At 37.4% G+C, this 21,754-nt stretch overlaps 1 protein-coding gene across 1 annotated transcript in view; it reads left to right on the top strand.

The window, feature by feature from the left end:
* The window catches only part of SLC2A12 (solute carrier family 2 member 12), a 25,437-nt gene extending 4,850 nt beyond the window's left edge, over positions 1-20,587 (top strand). Inside the window, exons 2-5 of the mRNA XM_072408923.1 lie at positions 10,516-11,829; positions 13,647-13,769; positions 15,372-15,504; positions 18,467-20,587. Of these exons, the coding sequence (XP_072265024.1) occupies positions 10,516-11,829; positions 13,647-13,769; positions 15,372-15,504; positions 18,467-18,551 (1,655 nt within the window). The 3' untranslated portion in view covers positions 18,552-20,587. The remainder of the gene's footprint in view (positions 1-10,515; positions 11,830-13,646; positions 13,770-15,371; positions 15,505-18,466) is intronic.
* The last annotated feature ends 1,167 nt before the right edge of the window (positions 20,588-21,754 follow it).

The following is a 21,754-nucleotide window of genomic DNA, read 5'->3' as shown; positions in this document are numbered from 1 at the left end:
CACATACCATGCATTGTAATGTAGTGCAGGATAAGAAAAATCTCCTTTCTGTTGTTCTAATAAATATGTGTTCAAATAGTACCCATGAAATAGCTTTTACCCTTTGAAGAAAGCTGCATATTCTTAGTACCTGGCTACAATTCATGCTCTCTCCATAATGTCTTAATTTGTGGTAACCTTCTTGTGCTGTAGAGAGCTTATGCTACAAATGTAAACACCCACATCCATGATACACAATGCTAATGAATCATGGTAATTTTCCCATAGGCAAGAAGCTGGCATTGCAGTTGCTCTGCTGCCCTCTAGCACATAGCCTGAAAACCTCCAGCAACCTTCATGCACACTGGCAACATAAAAAATCCAATACTTATATATGATTGTATGCCTATTGCTCTTTAACTTCTGCCATTAAAAGACCTACACACACAGATTATATAAACTGCCATATCTGTCCAAGTTCTCAAAAATACTTTTTACTTTCTGTATCACCGACCCAGAAAGTGAATACAGCTCAGGTGTTCATCTAATAGTCACACAACTTGTCACACTGATATCTCCATATCGCCTGTTTCAGGTGTGTGACTGACACTAATGACACCAAAAGATCAGCTTCACATCCAGGTAAATAACATGCTTTACAATGAGCTCAACAATGGCAGCTCTTAGTGGTAGATCCACTTTAAGAAATCAGTATTATACATCCCTACTAGGTGCTTTCCTAATAGTGAACTACAGTTTGTCATTTTTGGGTCAGCTTAATAGTGCAGGAAGTAGATGTTGGCCCTCTATGATATTTTTTGGTGAAAACAAAAGTATCACCATGTGATTCCTAATTGTTCACAGAAAAGTGTTTCTTGGAAATAATCATATAAGCAACCGGAGATAAACGGAAATCAGCAGAGGACATGTTAGGTAAGGAGAATATTTGTGCCCACTATTGTCTATAACTGTAACTGAGGAAATTGTCTGTAACTGTGCTGGGGAAAAAAATGAGATCAATCCACTATATATTACTGCATGCTCCTCTCATGTGTTCTTGTTTCTTCCTATTGAGATTAATTATTTTATATTTGCCAGAGAATGCAATGTGAAACCAAATGAATTGCTGCATTCATTTAGTTTCACATTGCATTGCCTGGCACAGTAAAACAATTAATATAGCTATAGCTCTATGATAATTCCTGATTAATAAGCTTACCTGTCAGTATAAACTCCACAAAGTCCATGCATAGGCTGCTCAATAGACACGAGTGATGCCGCTACTACAATTCCCGGCATCACTTGCGTCTATAAAATGCGGAGCCACGCATAGGCAGAGAGGCCGCTGGTCTATAGACGCGAGTGATGCCAGGAATTGTAGTATTGGCATTGTACTCGAGTCTATAGAACAGCAGCTTAATATGAATTACAGCTGGCCTGCCGTTACTACTTTAATAGCAATTCATATTAAGAATTCTTTTGAGTGCCAGATTTGGCCCGCGGGTTTGACACTCCTGCTTTAGAATTTTGAGTTTAAAAAAACTGAAATATTATACTGTTTTTACACCATTTCATTTATAACAAATACCTTAATTTGTATCTAAAATAGACATGTTTCTTCAATGTACAACAAACTCAATCATTTGCATTGAATCACAGATGACAACATGTAATTACCGCACACACACTGTCATGTAACAATAATACAAAGTGTAGAAAATATTTGATATTTATATATATGTGTTTTTTAGTTCGTTTAAGTTAAGTTTAAGTTAAGTTTATAGCATGCATATGTTATTAAAAGAATACATTCATATTAACAAAAGTTTAGTTATGGAAGGACTTGATGATACTAGATGTACTAGATGTATTTCAAGACTGGGTTCTTACATGTTTTCAGATATTGTGAACTCATTACCGTAAAATCCTCTGCCATGTAAACTAGTAACAATTGTATTATTTAGTACATGTAGTAATATAATGGGCCAGGTTTGCTGAATCACCCAGGTTCTCCCATGAGAGTCTATAATCTCCAGCCTTGGAAAACATTAATAAATCAGGCCCAAAGTATTTCATGCAAATATTTTAAAAAAATATTTTGTCTTTGGTGTAAAATAAGATTCAATTTAGAGAGGAGCTCAGAAATCATATACATTTTAAGGTTTCATGTATTTGTAACTTGTTACTATATTCCAGATGAAATTCTAACATTTATTTATTAAAGGAGATATGTCAATATATATATATATATATATATATATATTTAAATTAAAGTGGATCTCTGTTTTATTCTGCAGTGATACTACACATGGTGGTCCAATCATAAAAGGCAAGCAGCAGTGTAGACCCCTTATGTTAATACAGCAGAGAGAACTGTGTGATTGAAGAAGAAGCTAATAACACGACTTATACCAAGTTATTTTTTTTCTCTTCCCAGAGTGCTGAAGCCAGCAAAGCACAAAGCATATTTGTGATACTTTATGAGTTTGCCTTTCCTAATCAGCAGTATAGCCACACCAAGACCATATCATTTCCCTGATAAGCCATTGCTTTTTAAGAGGACCCCAGACTTTAAAAGATAGTCATACGCCTTCAGACATTGACAAATACTAGCCTGTGACTGGACTTTATGTCAGCATTATAGAATACATAAAATGCAGGAAATCACATTGCACTTCCCATACTCACACTTCTTTTAGTATATGGACGTCTGACGTGTGGGGATTTACACATTTCTTATTCCTACTCCTATAATCATGAACTAGCTGCGAAAGTCCCTGCTTGACTAATATTTGCTTTGTTTATGGGTTACGTTGATATGTATTGTCTTGGAAAAGAAAGGCTGGTTTATCGTGTTTGTATCCGTTAAATGGCAATAATAACCTACCACATCCTGGAAGATGCTGGTTTTACGAGTGTACTGTGACAGGTTTACTGAAAGACAAGTTCTATCCACACACTACAAGTACTTTTACATGCCTATGGTAATGAATATTTCTAAAATGCATGTTTTATAAAAATAAAAATATATTTAAAAGGATGCTAAACTGTAAAATAGAACACTTGGATGTGTGTATTTTCCAACAAAGGGCCTGATTTAATAAAGCTCTCCGAGGCTGGAGAGGATATACTTTCATCAATGAAGCTGGGTGATCCACCAAACCTGGAACAGATTTATTCAAAATAATTTGCTATTTGCTAGACAATGTTTAAAATCCTGGACCAGATCCATTCTCAGGTTTGCTGGATCACCCAGATTCACTGATGAAAGTGTAACTTCTCCGACCTTAGAGAGCTTTCATAAATCAGGCCCACAGAGAGAGCACAGAAAAATTAATTCTAAAAACTCGAACAGAACAAATTGTAAAGCTAAACTCCAGGGGGACAAATAAATATGAAGCTGAAAACACATACAGGGTTTGTTGTACCTGAAAGCTTTGCAACACTGCCAGATAGCATGACCAGGTTGGTGATCTGAATGATCCGGTCAGCATTCAAGCAATACTGACCATTCCGTTACTGGCTTGATTGGACAGTGAAGAAGTAACTGCTGACTAATAAGCTTATCCTCTTTCGCAGACTACTCTCTCCTCCTGTCAGTGTGTTTACTGTCATTACATCATTTTGCAGCAGATTCTGTTTGGTCCCTTTTGCTACAGACCTAAAGCCTTCAGTGTGTCAGAATTTCATTGTACAAGCATATACATAAAACTGATGCTAAGTACTATTTAGGGTACATAGCTGCATCTAAACTATGATTTCATTATTTTCAAATAAATGCACAATTGAATTTTTTTTTTACTACATATAATACTTACTATATCCACAGCTTAACTGGCCAGTGGGAAGAGTGTCACCTATACAGATAGCCAAAAACATCAATGGTGTCAGTTAAACTTTTCTGAAATGTCCAAATTACTCATTGCTCAAGGAACCCCTATCAACCCTTGCAGGAACCCTGATTGAGAAACACTGCTGTGGAGGGTCACCCCACATTTTGAGCACTGGACATAATAGGATGCTATTAGGAACTGGAACAACAGTTTTTAAAGGACCCCCCCCCCATCTTTGGTAAAAAGGTCAATAACAATGGTGGTGTACTGCCCCAAAGGAATTGTAAATGGAGTATGTAAACCATTACCTCCAAAGTATGCATCGTTTGATATATGGTCATACTGTGGTATCTCTAGTAGTTTTTAGGATTGTCATATATTACCTACATGCCTAGAGCGCAACGCATGTGTGTCTGTTTTGTGATTGTATTGCCTGAGAGCTGTCCCAGAACAGATAAAGAAGATTAATTATTGAAGCTAATGAATGGTTTCCCACATTCCTGTTGATCATAATTGTTTAGGAAACATGTATTATAACAAGTATAATTATGGCTTTTGATACAATTGAATGAATGCAACCCCAAGGTCACCTATAACAATGTACAATAGGGGAATGCTGAAGTTAACTTTTTTTTACAACTAGACTGATCAGTGTGGTCTTCAATAAACAATAAATTCTGTCTGAAAAAGTCTAATTAACTTTAAGTATAGATTGGGTATGGAGGTACACTTTAAAGTAGGCCAGAAAATGTTTCTGGTAATGTATAATTCAAAAGTCACCCCTTATAAAATGTATACACCTTTTGGCTTTTCAAATAAAGATTCATGCTTAGAGCATTACAAGGGATAATAAAGCAAACAAAACTAAGTTCTCAAGGACACTAATTATCAAGAGACAAGTGCTGATTTGGTGATACACCCATGTTTTATGACTGCTTCTAAAATGTTTCCTGAGTTCATAATGATTTACATAGTCCTAAGGGGACAAATGACAATAACATTAAAAAAAAAAAAAACGTGGGAAAAGGTGCTTTAACAACAGAGTGAGTGGCACTGCAATCTTTGCACAGAGACCACATTGCAGATGTATAAGGGGTAGAGAGGATTCTTTTGTGCAGAGAGAGTGGACACCACTAGACATCAGAGAGATTGTGGGGTCCTAAGGGTTAATTCCGGTTATTGTCAGTGCTGTCCTTGACACTGTTGATTATCACCATTGCTCCTGCTACTTACAGGGGAATAACATTGTTGGACCTAACACTTTCTGGTGGGTATTGCTGGCCCTGGCACATACTAGGGTTATTTTTACTCGCACTTACACCAACAACAAGGTTCATTTTATTTCTGAAATCTTTTATTGTACCCAAAGTACCCAAAAAGAAATTTTCTAAGTCTAAAGCTGTACACCATGAAGCAACAACCAGTTTGTTAACCATACTCATTTTTTGGCTACGTTCACAAACATATCAGTTTAGGAACACCACCCCCCCACCCCCTCTTCTAAAGTCCCGCGTTTCCCTTTGGTAAGGTAAGAGGTAAGAGCCTCAGATTGAGGGAAGAGGGCCACTTTTGCAGGACAAGTATCACATCAGAGCTTTTTAGGCCAAGCCAACAGGGAAGAAAAGAAACTTTAGGCTCCCAGCATCTCCCTAGGAATGGTAAAAGCAGTAATACAATGACTGAAAGGACATGTAACCAGAAGAGAAAATAGGGAAGAAGATATGGGATAAATTTTGGTCCAAAATGCAGAAACCACTGGGCATTACCATCATATGTGGAGGAAAATTCCAGGATGGGGGGGGGGGGGGCTTTAAAGCAAAGGAGAAAGCAACAGTAACACTTATGCAGCTTATTTGGAACCAGATACCACCGAGCTTCCTGTGCCCAAACATTAGTGAAGGCCTTGGTGTCAGGCCCTGGATCTGTACCCTATTGTCATGTGTAAGGTGGTGAATTGTGGAATTTAGAGGTATGAAGAGAGAAACCAAAAACCAAAGAGGCTCAAACCATGTCATCACATCTCGGGTAAGAAGGGGACATGTGTAGGCTCAGGACAAAAATTTTGATCAGTAGATATCGGAAGGTTTCTAAATGAAACTCCCTTCAAGAGAAGGGTGAAATCCCTGTGGGGGTTTGGAATTTATGTAGAAGATACATACAATTCCCTATTCTCACAAGTAGCTCCTATATCTAATCCTCAACCTCAGAATAGCATATAGTCTAATACCCAGTTTAAAGACCATCAAATCTTGCAGGCTAAGTAAACATTAGGTGTTTGCTTTGCTCACTATCTCATGGTGTCTTTAATTTGAAACATAACAAAGTTTGTCAGGTAAACATTGTCTTCAAAGACCATAATAAATGTGTTATTTATATATTTACATTGCCTGTGAAATTATGGTTCTGTCTTATGTGAGCCATAAACCAGTCAGTGTTCAATTTTATTGACTTGCCATAAGAAAAGCTCACTAAAGATATGTACACATATGTCATAATTTGATCAAACAGAAATCTCTCAATTCTTTAAGTTGTTACCATATTTTTTATTTGTGATAATGGCTACATTTCTTCTATACATTTCTTCTCCTCAACTTTGTGGGGTTATCTGATATAAAATGACCACTCTGAATCCATCTTAGTTCACTAATTCCAGAATCTGTTGATAATATAATTGGCGGGGGTGTTAGGATGTACATATAATTTATTTATATGTAAACAAAGCATTGGCTTGTAGGTTTGGTGATCTTTTTCACATTACTTGCATGAGTGTTTGGAACAAATATATGTAAAGTTGATAAGAAATAATAATAAAGAACGTGAAAACCAAGAGAAGCCTGTCTGGAATCTACAAGCATATTTGTACAATCCAGTAGGTTTTCATGCAAATTTATTAAAAAGTAAGACATCTCTATTCTTGTGGTTCATATGACTGCCCTTACTTTTCATTTCTGAGTTCCCTTCTAATATTCAAGGTTGGCCTTACTATTATGTCATATCATTCCTTAGAGCAATGTGGTTGAGTTTTCCCAGGAATTATTAAAGTTAGATAACAGAGAATAAAATGTACTGTGATAATTGTCAGTGTGTGAAAAATGAATAGTAAAACACACAAATGGAAGTAAACATAAAAGTGCAAACATCATAGACTAGAAATTGTCTAAACAAATTCTCATGCCCCCTTTATGTGACCATTATTTTTCATTTTTGGAAAACACTCATTGTGCATTCTCATGCGTGGTTTTACATGCTTTACAAAGATTTGTCACCATGTGACGGGTTCATACAGAAACACGCACTGCACATTGGGCCTGATTTATTGAAGCTCACCAAGACTGCATTGTATTGACCAGGCATGACTAAAGTCCGGCCCCCGTTTGGGTTTTCACTGGCCCGCAGCCTCTGTCATCAAATGAATAATATGCAGCCCATGTGAGTGCACAGGGACTCCCCTACGTTTGTAGTAGGCGTGTGCTGTGTGGGACCCACACAGACCACGCCCACTCTGATACAAAGAAAGTTCTACAAACATAGGGAATTACACACACACACTACTCCTCCTCCTATCCCACTGTTCTGACACTTGTGTTCATTGCATGGTATGATATGGGCATCTTGACTGGGCTGCGGCTGGCTACAGATAAGTTGTCTTGACAGGTATATGTTTTTCTGCAAGTTGTGCTAAAGTAGTTCATTTGTGGAACACTAGCATATGGGCAATTCCCCTCCTCCTCCACACAAATCAAAATGCCTTGGGCACCCCGCAACCCTGTTGGTAATTTCACAGCTTCCCTTACTTCCACCTTTGGTAGTTACTAACTATTGCAATGCATACAGCAGCCATGCTCTGGCCTAGTTGTCTAACCATCACAATCTGTCAATAGCACTCAGATCTTTGGCCTTTCCCTGCTTCAAACACATTGGACCTGATTTATTAAAGCTCTCCAAGGCTGGAGAGAATACATTTTCATCAGTAAAGCTGGTCCAGGTTTTCAAAACATTTGCTAACAAATAGCAAATGATTTTTAAGAAATCTATTCCATGTTGCTGGATCACCCAGCTTCACTGATGAAAGTGTATCCTCTCCAGCCTTGGAGAGCTTTAATAAATCAGGCCCATTATCTTTATGACCTTCCTGTTAACGTGCCAATTAATATACTCCACCTCTTGACAGGTGCCCCTGTAATAGGATAATCAATGTTATTCACTCCACCTGTTTGTGATTTTATTGTTTTGGATGATTGCTGTAATATATTATATATATTTAATTATGAATTCCTGTAATCAGGTACTGCATACCATATACTGTTTTATATTAAATAGTTCATTTGCATTTAATGTTAATGGTTCAAACAGTGTCAGGCTGAATGGTCGACCCCACACATTTTCACCTCACCAAATCTGGCCCTCCTTGCAAAAAGTTTGGACAACCCTGTTATAGACTATCATGGGAGAACTTAAGTGATCCAGCAAACCTGGGATAGATTTCATTAAACCATTTCCTATTATTTGGCAAATGTTTTTCCTTGACCAAGTCCAATTAAAGTTTTATGGATCACTCAGGTTCACCAATCTTCTCAAGTTTTGAAAGCTTTATTAAAGCAAGCCCATTTTGTATCCATACATTTTAATGAGGCTTTAACTCATGTAAGTGTGCTACAAATGTGCAAAAGGGCAATATAATGCTATCTAGACCTCTGGTTATGGGTTTATTATGGCTTTGTCACCATACTCAGTTTTGAATTTTGTTTTTCTATTTGAAACATTTTCTACTGTGGTTTGAAGGCAGGGTTAACAAGAGCTTAAAAAGGGCTCATTATTCTGTGGACTCATAAGAATTGGGCTTAACTGTGCTGGGCGTCATTTAAACTGGAAGAGGATCGGTGCTGAAGGACATTGGAGGGTAAAAAATAAATTAGCAGAGTATGGAGAAGGCTATTTATTGTTTGAAATTTATTTTTTTTAAAAGAAACAGAAAGGCAAAGAAGGAAGATGGACTTCAATAGCACAAACATAATAATGGAAAACACTCTTGGTAGATTTAAGCATTTCTACAAAACCATCCATGCACTGTATTAAAAAAAATCATGCTGATATGATAAAGCCACATTGTAATATATTTTTAGCTCATTGCAAATGAAAGAACTGCCTTAACACAATCCTTTCAAAATAACATGTTAGTACGGGTACAGCAAAGAACCACAATAGTATGGTGGATCTGCCACTAGATTTTTTAACAGTCCGTCCACAGTACACTGAAAACCTTAAACCTGTCAAAAAAGTTATTACCGCTTTAAATATAAAAATAAAAATAAGAAAACATGTACAGACATAAACTACATGCAACTAATGATCTTTCAATATATTAAAGAATCAACCCTCTATATGTATATTAAGAAAGATCTTAAGCTATGCTTTAAAATAGCAGCTTAAGGTGTTTTTTTTAGATGTGCACTTTGTACATTGACGCAATTTCTTACTAAATATTCATTACTTGTCATGGAAAGTATGAACAAACCTGCCAGCTGGCATAGTCCAATATGGGTTATTGGCTTCAAGTCAGCTAGTAAGTACATAACGGTTTCATGCATTCATTGTTTTTATTTCCTTCAAATCTACTCATGCTACCCTTGTTTAGACTGACAGAGAAACATTAGCAATAATATTTCATACTGAGGGCCATTTCTTGTAGATATTGACCATAATATTTATATGAAAAAAACTATTTCTGCGTGATCCATGTTGGGGATACTTGTGTAATGTGTAACATCCTACTACGAATTAGAGGGGTTAACGTTTACTTAGCTCTAAATCTACCAACAAAAAATGAAATGAATTTTATGGATAGCTTTTTACTTTTTACTAGTCATATTAAAACCTGCAGAGTGCTAGTACAAGTGTATTACAAAATAGTTTCAAAATTAGGAAAATCATAATTTAGTAGTAATCATAGTTTCCACTTCCCTGGTTTTATTGGAAGAGAGTGAAATCCCCAAAACAGACAATTTTGAGGCTGCTTCTTGTCATACAAAAGCTAATGATAACAATATGTAGCTAATATTTAATATTTTATGTTGCTGGTCCTCCCTGCTGGCTGCTGCGGTTATTCTAGGACACAATAATGACATAGGAGTTGGTGGAAGGAACCACCATAGCCAGCAGGAGACTTGCTAATAAAAATGTGGAATCAGATTGGTGTATACCGGTAATGCTGATTCCTTTACAGGTTAGAGCTTTAGTCCTGTTGTTAACCTGACAGGGTCACTTTAAGGGGAAGTTAGTGTTTGCATAGAAAATGTGCTTAAAGGGTTTCTGGTTCACCTAAGTGGCCCAATAATAAAAATCAAATATATGTAACCAAACCTAACAGAAAAAGTCATTACATGATTTCTAAACCTTGCTTTCTCTAAAAGTTTTGGCTAGACATATGCTTAGGCTTATCAGATTCACATATAGTACATGTAGACTCTCTATGCAGAGAAGCAGTTGATATGATTGTGACACAAGAAAATATAATGTTTTCCCCTTTTAAGTGTCGCAATGAAGTGCAGGAAGACAACATTACATTTCACATTTCATATAATATATATTTTATTGATGCATGCTAAAGTAGATAAGGATTCACTGTCACAGCCCTGTGTTTTTAAAACATGCTGTATATACTGAAAGTGTTTAAGATTGATGTTTGTTTTCTTTTTTTTTTTAGGATGTGGAATTTTTATTGTCCTCTCCTCGGTTATAGCTGCTATAAGTGGACTGCTTGTGGGCTATGAGCTTGGTATTATCTCTGGGGCCCTTCTTCAGCTTCACAGCCTTCTGCATCTTAACTGTCAACAGCAAGAACTAGTAGTGAGTGCACTGTTGATTGGAGCACTTTTAGCCTCACTGGTTGGAGGATTCCTTATAGACTACTATGGACGAAGAATTGCAATCATGGTTACATCTTGTTTACTTGGACTTGCCAACTTGCTCTTGATCACCATTGTATCCTATGAAAGCCTTATTGCAGGACGTATTCTGATTGGCATTTCCATATCTTTATCTGCCATTGCTACCTGTGTTTATATTGCAGAGATTGCACCCCACCATAGAAGAGGCATGCTGGTGTCTCTCAATGAACTAATGATTGTAGTTGGCATACTGTTGGCCTACATTTCTAATTATCTCTTTGCAGCTGTTAGTAGTGGTTGGCAATACATGTTTGGACTCATAATCCCTCTGGCTGGACTACAGGCATTTGCTATGTATTTTCTCCCTCCAAGTCCTCGATTTTTAATAATGAAGGGTGATGATGAGGCTGCTGGCAAAGTTCTTCAGAAACTACGAGGAACCTCAGAGACCAAAGAAGAGCTTACAGCTATTAGATCCTCCATAAAAGCAGAATACCAGTACAGTTTTTGGGACTTATTTTGCTCAAGGGACAACATGAGAGCCCGCCTGTTAATAGGTGTAGCCCTTAGCTTCTTTGTTCAAATTACAGGGCAACCTAACATCCTTTTTTATGCTTCAACTGTACTAAAATCAGTTGGCTACCAGAGCAATGAAGCAGCTAGCCTAGCCTCAACAGGAATTGGTGTTGTCAAAGTGGTCAGTACAATTCCAGCAACATTTTTTGTAGACAGAATTGGAAGTAAGACTTTCCTTTGTATCGGGTCTGCTGTTATGGCAGCATCATTGGTTACAATGGGAGTGATAAGCCTGAACATTGACATTAATTTTAATAACATCTGTAAAGCAAGCTCTGATCTAAACCAGTCCTTTGAGGATTTCTACAAAACAGACATGTTGGTTAAAAACAATATATCTCTCCAGAAAGAATTCAGTGAATTGACATCAACCAAAACATCTTCATATCATTCTTCAGGAAATTTGACCAAAGGGGACCAATTGACTTTCCAGGCAGGACCCAGTCCCTCTGAAGAAGCAGTTACAGCACAAGGTGTACCAGTGTTCATGAAGTGGTTGTATTTAGGCAGCCTACTCATTTATGTAGCTGCATTTTCAATAGGTTTGGGACCAAGTAAGTGGTTTATTTTATATTTGCAGTAGTAATAAAGGCAAAGGATAAACTAATTTTTGTGGATCCTGACCCAGAATAATTATTGTTGTCCTATATATAATTACAGACCTGAGTGAATCATGCAACTTAAAACCCTAGGGTTCCTTCAAAGGTTGCTAGGGGTTCCCTAAAAAATGAACACTATGTGTCACTCGGGTGACCTACCAATTACATCAACGATCTATTTGACTATCTATAATTGAGCCAATCTCTCCAGCGGCCAACAGTGTAAGGCTATGTACACACAATGATTATACATCCATCTCCCGATGTCATTCAAGGATCCGCCAGGAGGACTCACTGGCCAAGCCATTCATTTTGGCAAGGTTTTCTCAAGACCTGAAAATTATTTCAAGGGTTTCTCCATGTTAAAAAGGTTGAGAAAGGCTGACCTGGTATTTACTATAATGTTAATTTCCTATGTTCCTCCTTAAAAAATATTGACAGATATACAAGGCCAGATTTAATCATGGGCTGTTTGCCTCCTCGGCACTTTGTCTTTATCTGTACACTATGCTGTGCACACCTTTCTAGGCCTTTATTTGATCTCTATTGTATGTCTCACACTCATCACTCAGTGCCTTTAAGTGACCTTGCTTGATTCCATTTTACATGTGTTGCATTTACAATTGCATATACTTCTTTCCAACCTTCTGCTTCAGTGTAAGCTCCTGGGTTGCATCTCTCTCCAGATAGTTGTCCCTGGCAAACTTATGATTGCTGATCCTGATCCTGATGCTTTTTGCTACCCAGGGAGGGCCACAGCCTGGAATTGTCAGCCAAACAACTCCAACTCACTTTCTAGGAAGCCTGACAAAGACCACGGTTTTCATGGTGTTCCATGGCACAACCTCTAGTCTCTTTTCCCTTAGTCTGTTTGCATAGTATAGTTGTCTGGCCTCAGATTCGCCTTGGACTATTTATACATTATTTTAGTAATGACCTAACACACCTATCTAACCCTAATCAGGAGATCCTGTTGATTCTGATAAAAAAAACAAAATGCAGTCTAACTTTAATACTAGGTAAAACAATACTAAAAGTATTATTATCATATGCAGTAACAACTATTTGGATTTGAGCTGCAACAATAAATCAGATTCTCTGCAAAATTAAAAGACAGCAGTTCCCTTTAAAATGAAATAGGCTTATTTAAAAGGCAAATTCTACAACATTTGATGGCTTTTCTCATCTAACATGGCAATAAATGTTTAGGTTAAGTGTGCTCATACACCTTGTATTTCTCTAGACCCCTAAATCTAACCTACAATAAATGCTCTTAGCCAGTGTTTCTCAACCAGGGTTCTGTGGAACCCTATGGTTTCTCCTGATGTTGCTAGAAGGCCCTTGAACAATGAGCAATTTTTACCTCTCCGCTCAGTTTAACAGATAGCAATGATCTTTTTGGCTATCTGTTAGGATCTAATTCTTTTCAATGGCCAGCACTGTAAGCATTCTGTGAGCATTCTTCCAATTTACACCACAATAATGTTCGGTGAGTGGGAGAGGTTCCCTGAAGACCTGAAAGTTATTTCAAGGGTTCCCCCATGTTAAAAAGGATGAGAAACACTGCTCTAAAGGTTTACCAAGGTACAATAAATAGATGACACCATACAGTCACAACTAGTAAAGGGCAGACAGATGTGAACAATGAAGATTCTGAGTTTAAATAGGCTGTAAGGTTTTAAGCTGACTTGCGTCAACTAAAAACTAAAACATCAATTTTGGGTATACTCCTTCAGCTAATTGGTTAATTGGTATGTTTTTCTGTGTTTCAGTGGCTTGGCTGGTGCAGAGTGAGATTTTTCCTGCGGGTATTAAAGGTCGGGCCTTTGCAATAACTAGTAGCATGAACTGGGGCATGAACCTTCTCATATCCTTGACCTTCCTTACGCTCACTGGTAAGAGTTCCAATTTCATTTGTTTTTTTTCTAATGTTCTGTTTTTTGATACAAAAACACTGAAAAATATATGAAAACACAATAAAAGGTGCATTTAATACCAGCAGAGAAACCAGTGACAAACATGCCTGAATAAAATCTGACTGGTTGCCTTACTGATTGCTTTACTTCTGTTGATAGAAAAGAGCCATTTTAATTGCTTGCTAACCACTTGCACACCTCAGACATGAATCTAACATTAGGCCAAGGCATTGCACCATCAGCTCCAGTGTTTGCTGTTCATCTGTTCATTACATTTATACTGGCAGCAAGTACTTTGCCTATTTTATAGCATGGTTCCCAGGAGCCTTTCATCAGGGAATGTCCATCAGGATGCCTCTGGTGGAGGATTGGTGATGATGTCAGTACTTATCCTCCCTCTCCTTATTGAACCCGGCTGAAATTTAGCACTAGCCATGTATTATATGTGTACATAAATGACAACAGGACAGAATATGTTGGGTATTGCTGTGCATGCTGGATTAAAATTAATAATTTTAGGACTGTTATTTGGGGTTAATACCAAATTGATAAGCTGTAGACGTTTTTGGAGTGTCACCTTTGGAAATTGTGTTTTTTTCATTTCAATTTTAAGGTTAAACATAATTAGTGTATATTTACTTTTTTTTTAAAATATTATGAATACTATAATGTGTTTGTGTGCACTAAAATACATGTTTGTATATTTTTTTACTAAACAAATAACAGGTTTAAAAAAAAATGATGAAATATTGCACAAATGTTTACACTACAGGTCTGCTTTTGGATGAAATGAAAAAAATGTAGCTAAACACAATCTGCAATATATTTTGATAGAATTCTTCATTAACCAATTCATCCTGTAGAAAAGTCCATAATGTTGTAGTCTAATTATATATTACCTTTACTATTAAATATGAATTTACTAATTTTATGTAACATTAAAATTGGTGTGTTGTGAAACACTGATTTTTGTGTTGATAATGTGCAGTCAAGCAACAGATTATTAAAAGTCATGTTACAGTTTACATGTCAGTAATAATTCAAAACTCACTCACACCCAAACTTCCACATCTTCTAAACATTTTTAATATTTGATTTCGATTTGATATAATGCAGCCTGTAAGATTCCAAGGCCCTAAGTAACACACCTAGCTCCACAAGCAGCAGATTGTATATGACGAAAACAGAAAAAAACTGATTAAAGTGGGCAGTCCAATAGTTCACATAAGGTATCTGTAGGTGTAAAATGACATTCGCTTAATGTGTAACACATGAAAATATTTGATAGCAAACCTAAACTTTTATGTGCCTATTTATGGAAAACAAGAAGGCAATATATATATATATATATATATATATATATATATATATAGCATTTAAGCATTGTGTATGACCACACTTGAAATGTTAAGTACATAGAAGGGGTCAGATGTCTATATAATATATACTATATATTATGATATACTAATTAGGTAAATAATGTAAGCCAAGTGTCTAATATTTGAAGTGCATGTTAACCTTAATACATAGGTAGGTTCAAAACCTGGTAAATATGTCTTTCTATCTTTTTCACATGAACAGAAACTATTGGCTTGCCATGGATGATCTTCAGTTATGCTGTAATGAGCGTAATATCTCTTGTATTTGTTATAATGTTTGTCCCTAATACAAAGGGACGGTCACTAGAAGAAGTATCCATGGAACTGGCAAATAGGTAAGTGGATGTATTTTTATTTATTTTGTATGTATTTTTATATAATAATGACATATTAGGCAGCGCTTTAGTCTATAGTCATGAGTACATATTCATGTTACTATTTGTCCCTCAGAAGCTGACAATCTATTTTTTTCTACCATAGTCATAATTCTCAACCATTGGCAATTCTTTGTCAATGTCAATTAACAACGCACACAAAGAATTGCCAATGGTTGAGAACTATGACTATGGTAGAGAAATTAGATTGTCAGCTTCTGAGGGACAAATAGTAACATGAATATGTACTCATGACTACAGACCAAAGGGCCACCTTATATGTCATTATTATATAAAAAATGTTTTTGTGATCTTCTTTTTATTATTATGCCTGCAATGAAGGAGAAAATATGATAGGTCATACTTGTCCTATTATTTTCAATGATACATTGGCTCAGAGCTTTGCTTTGTAGGGGTTAGTCCCTAAGGGATAACAATCATTTGTGCCAAAATTGCTCAATATAGCATGCAATGATTTCTCAACATGTTCAGAAATCTTTGTAAAAAAAAAAAAAATACAAATCCGAATAACCCCTTCACAAGCGTGCACATTTTTAACTATAATAAAACAGATGTCTGAGGGCAGGGGATGAGGCTAACAGTAATGTCATTGCTGAGTAGTGAGTGGGTGGGAAAGTGGAACAAAACCTACAAGCAGATATCCAATGTCCCTTCTGCAATAAAATAAACTTCCCTGCCTGTTTGCAATCTCCCCTATAATGTACGCTAATCTGTGCATCCTGTGATCCTGGCATAGCTGGCTGCCAGTAATAAGTGGGAACTCCAATGCAAATGTGAGGAAGTTACATCACTCAGGCCTACCCAACCAAGATGGCTAAAGATCCCAAAACCAAAAGTGTTTCATGCTGCCATCAGCCATCTCGTCATTGATAGCTTACAGATTTCCAAAACTCAACCTGGATAAAACCGAACTCATAATCTTCCCCTCAGGCACGTTGTCTTGGCATCGCAACATCTCCAAAATCCGCCCCTACCTGTACCCAGAGACCACCAAACTCCTTGTACACGCTTTTACATCCCGTCTGAACTACTGTAACATCCTCCTCTCTGGTATTCCACTAACCCGACTCTCTCCTCTACAATCTATTATAAATGCTGCAGCCGGACTTATCCATCCTTCCCACCGCTCCTCTTCCGCTGCATCTCTTTGTAGTTCAAATTCAAGCTCCTGTGCTTTGCCTTCAAATCTCTCCACAGTTCTTGTCCCACTTACCTCTCTGACCTAGTAAAAAAATACTCCTCTAGCCGCTCTCTTCACTCCTCCAATGACCTACCACTGACTTCCTCACTCATAACCTCAACACATGCAGGGCTCCAAGACTTTTCTAGATCTGCCCCAACTATCTGGAACGGTCTTCCTCGTCCTATTCCACTTGCTTCTACTTTCTGCTTGTTTAAAAATGCACTCAAAACCCATCTTTTCAAACTTGCCTACCCGTCGTCTTCTGTCTCCTAAACTCCCACTACTTCCCACCACTACATATCTTTCCTCCACTTGTGTGAGACTTCCGCCACCTCCTGGATTGTAAAGGTCCCAGGGCAGGGTTGTCTCGTCCTGTGTCACTTTCTGTGTCTGTCTGTCATTTGCAACCCCTATTTAATGTACAGCGCTGTGTAATATGCTGGCTAATAATATTTCAGAGATTGCTGCAGGTAACACAGCACAGGATCTTAGATTAATTTACTACTGAATAAATTTATGGTTCACAAAATATTTCTAGTTGTTTTTCATTCGCACTTTCATTCGCAACGGTGTGAAAAATTGTCATTGACCTGCATACCTCTGCAGAATAATGAATCACTTTTATGTAATCAAAGTCATAGTCCACTAACTTTTACAACACTCAGCAAGGTCACTACCCTCAGTAAGTCTATCCAAAGATGAAGTGTGAATAATGTGCTAGGTAAACATTTAAGCTGCGTACACACTTCCAATTTTTATCGTTGGAAATGAACGACGAACGATCGATTGGGCAAAAATCGTTCGTAAAAAAAGTAACCAACGACACCGACGAATGAGGATAGTCGTTGGAAATGAACGACCGGACCGGCTGATCGGATTGGACGACGATCGTTGACCATCTATCGTGTGTACGGTCGTTCATTGATCGTCCATGGTCTGAGCATGCGCGGTGAACGAACGTTCGCTCACTTCCTGTGGTGCACGTCACTTCCTGTATCGTTCAAACGATCGCATCTATCGTGTGTACAATATCTGCGAACGATCGTGTCGTTATCTGTATGTACAGGATCGGTGCTATACGATCGTTTGCAGATATCGTGCAGGATCGTTCGTCGTTCGTTTACCAACGATAATAATTGGAAGTGTGTACGTAGCTTTATTGTTCTTCAAATACAATGTAAGCATTGTATTTGAAGAACAATAAAGCTACGTACACACTTCCAATTAATACTCTCCTGGTGGCTGTACGTCAATTCCAACCTTCAATAGCAAAACATTTAGATTATTTAGGATTATACCCATATATTTTTTACACTCAGTTGTTTGATCCACCAAGCCCCATATTCTGTATTGAGAATAGGAAACACAGCATGCTAGGGGAATAAAGAATCTGATGTTCCCAAAAGTATGAGATTTTGCACCAACTTTAGCTGAAGGTTATATTTCATAATTGGAGAGAATTGTAGATTGAGCAGACGAAGGAGTGAGTATTCAATGTTTAACAATAAGTGATAAAATATCTTGACCATTAAAATATATGTGTCAATAAATACCATTTCATTTGTTTTTCTATTTTTTTTTTTAACTTGTTCCCCTTAAAAATGACCGCTACCAATGTCTATGTATGCATATGTGATTTATATGGATATATTGATATATTTATATGTTAGTATACAATGTGTACTGTGATGGTAAAACAACTGGCTCTTTCTATTTCAGGACATTCATGTGCCATTCGCTTTGCTCCTGGGGTAGAAGCAGACGAAAGCTGGTGCCAGTGGAGCTCAATATAAATACAACGTAGATGCCATATTGGATTCATGAAATCTGTCATTTGTAACTAGTTATATACTTTTAAGGTGCACTTTAAATCAATAAACATTACCATTTGGTTTTAACTACACTGTTAAGAAAAAGTAAAGAATGGGTAATTGCAAATTTTTATTTTCCTGAAAACAGATTCAGGTCAAACTTAGACAACAGTTTTATGTTTGCAGATTTAAAAACAATTAGTAGTTTTTCAGCCGATCACAGAATACAATAAAGACAGGGAGTCTTGTCATCTGCTCAGTACAAATAGCTGCATGGGACAAATTGTACATGTTTAATGAAAAAAATTGATGGAAACCGAAAATACACATTTGTGTGGGGCTCACAGACCTTCAGCAATCAAATCAACTGACCTCAAAGATAAGATTCCTACATGGAAATAGGATATTGAAATGTATTAATATATGCAAAACTAACAATTCAATTCAAGTCTCATAATATATCTAGAGAAATACACAAGCCATCATTACAGATGTACCCATGAGTTATTGGAGCCAAAGGATGCAAAACATGAACAAAAGTAACTTTTTTAGTATCATTGGTTCTGTAATTTTTTATTGTGATGGCATGGAAAGTGAAACAAAACTACACACCTAATTCCAATGTTGTTACTTTTCTGCTGCTGAAGAAGTGAGGTGCAGGCACCTGGTCTCAGCAGCCTACTAAACCCACCCATCCTGCCAGAATCTGTCAAGTTTCAGTATTTAGCCCATTCTTCACCAATTTGTTTAGGAAAAATAGGAATGTGTACAATTAACATACTTTGGTATACACATTTATATTGCATTTGTGCTGTCAAATTCTTCAGAAATGAAGATATTCATCAGTAAAGAGGGAAACATTAATGGAAATTAAAGACAATAAGCCTGATTTATTAAAGCTCTCCAAGGCTGGAGAGGATACTCCTTTATCAGTGAACCTGGGTGATCCAGCAAACCTGGAATGGATTTATTAAGTAATTTGATAATTGTTAGCAAATGTTTTCAATCCTGGACCATATCGATTCCAGGTTTACAGGATCACCCAGCTTCATTGATGAAAGTGTATCCTCTCCAGCCTTAGAGAGCTGTAATAAATCAGGCCCAGTGTGTGAGTAAAAAAAACCTGGATGTACTTAGCTAGGAAGGAATTCATTGTTCTTTGCTGGTGGAGATGCAGATATTTTGATATTTTGTTGTTGTCATCTGGACAGCTGCATATCCCTCATTTGCTATTTACCAGAAAGGATTCTGGGACATCACGGTACTAATAGTTCTCCTAGAAGAGAATAAAAAAGTTTGAAAAGTGTGCTCCTAACATGTAAAAAAAGATATACATGTTTAATGTGCATTCCCATTGTAACGTGAACATAAGTCAACATAAGTCAAAAGTCAGAAATAACCAATCATGACCCCCTTAAACCCCAGCATGAATTTTCCCATTACATATAATAGGGATTTCACATTTGGTTGTTGGCCTGACTGCTCAGATGCTTTAAAAATGAAGCTTTAAGACCTAACAGTGCCAAAGCTTGCCGAACCCTTCCTAACCGCTCTGCACTCCTATTGGTGGGTATGGCTGCCTGTCATAGAGATGGACTAACAACTAGCTAGAAGCAGCTAGGCATTGGTCGTGACAAAAAATTATGGAGAGTTGCTGCAGAAATTATTATTATATTATTTTTCAGGTCTGGTATAGAATATTTAGCATTTATTAGATTATCTGCTTATATTTGTGTTTCCTTTTTAATATGAGCCAGAGACAATATTATATAATAAGGGTTAGAAATCAATTCCAGCATTTGGATCATTTCAGGTTACACTATTATGGGTAAATCACAGGCCTAAATCCGGTGATGAACAGTTCTGCTGCCCAACAAACCTAAAAGAATAATATAAGAATAGGCACAAACCATTCTTATAATAGATGCTGCTAGTTTTATTACTTTGTAATATTTATATTAGTTTACAATGTTTTTTGATTTCAGATTGTATCCTCTTTAAATTAAAATGTGATTTTTTTCCTCATCAATCAGTTTTTAAGTTTCATTATTGACATCTAACATTTAGTCACTGAATTCAGTTGTATTGGTACAGATTACCAGTGTCTGCAAAATCATTCCTATGAATTCCAATGAAAACACAAATAAATGACCACATAGGTGTACACCCCTAAGGTAAGAAGGTATGGAAGAAGTTATTAGGAGATAAAAAGGGGAAAGTAAGGAGTAATAGAGGGATGAACAGTAAGTACCTAAAAACTGATGAAAATACAACCTAGTTCTTCTTCTTATTATTCTTATTATTATTAATATTAATAAACAGGATTTATATAGCACCAACATATTGCACAGAGGCGTACATTAAATAGGGTTGCAAATGACAGACAGATACAAAGAGTGACACAAGTTGAGAAGACCCTGCCCAGAAGAGCTTACAATCTAGGAGGTGGGAGAAGTGTACACAATAATAGGAGGGGAAGACATTCCTGATGGAACCTACAGGCCGTTTACTTTTTTTTTTTTTATAGCAACCATTGTCAGGCCTTCTGACGGGGTGTGCTGGATCCTGACAAAATGTTGCATCAGCAATCTATTCAGCCAGCTCCATCCCCAGCCTGGGCAGCTGATCATGGGTGTATGCAGGAGATAAGGGGGAGGATTGGGGAAAAGGGAAGGAAGGAGGAAAGGAGGTGGGGGGAATGTTGAAAGGAAGGAGGGGGGAGTGAAGAAGGAAAAGGAGAGGTGTGGAGGACAGGGCTATGGGAAAAAGAAAGGAGAGGGGTGGATTAGGGAAGATGAGGGAGGGTAGAAGCAGGCGGAGGATTGAAAAATAGGGAAGGGAGGGGTAGGTGGAAAGAAGAGAGAGGGTATAGGAGGAAGGAAGGGAGGAGAGGGGTAGATTGGGAAGGGGAGGCAAGAAGGAAATATTGGGGAAAGGGGAAGAAAAGTGGGTAAGGAGGAGGCAGGGAAAAGTTGGGAGGAAGTGAGGTGTGGAGGAGGGGGAGAGGAAAAAAGGCGAGGGGAGATGATTGGGGAAGGAGGAGGATTGGAGAAAAGGGCAGGAGGTATGGATTGGGGAAGTGGAGGAGAGGGGAGGGGGATGGAAAAGAAAGGGGGCTTTGGAGAAGGTACAAGAGGGGACTAAAGGTGTAGGCGTGGAGGGGTGGGGAGGACAGAAAGGAATCAATGAAGGAGGA

The sequence above is a fragment of the Pyxicephalus adspersus genome, chromosome 4 (genome assembly GCF_032062135.1).
Source record: "Pyxicephalus adspersus chromosome 4, UCB_Pads_2.0, whole genome shotgun sequence".
NCBI classification, from domain to species: Eukaryota; Metazoa; Chordata; class Amphibia; order Anura; family Pyxicephalidae; genus Pyxicephalus; species Pyxicephalus adspersus.
The sequence above is the reverse complement of the archived record's forward strand: the minus strand, read 5'-3'. Positions and strand labels throughout refer to the sequence as shown.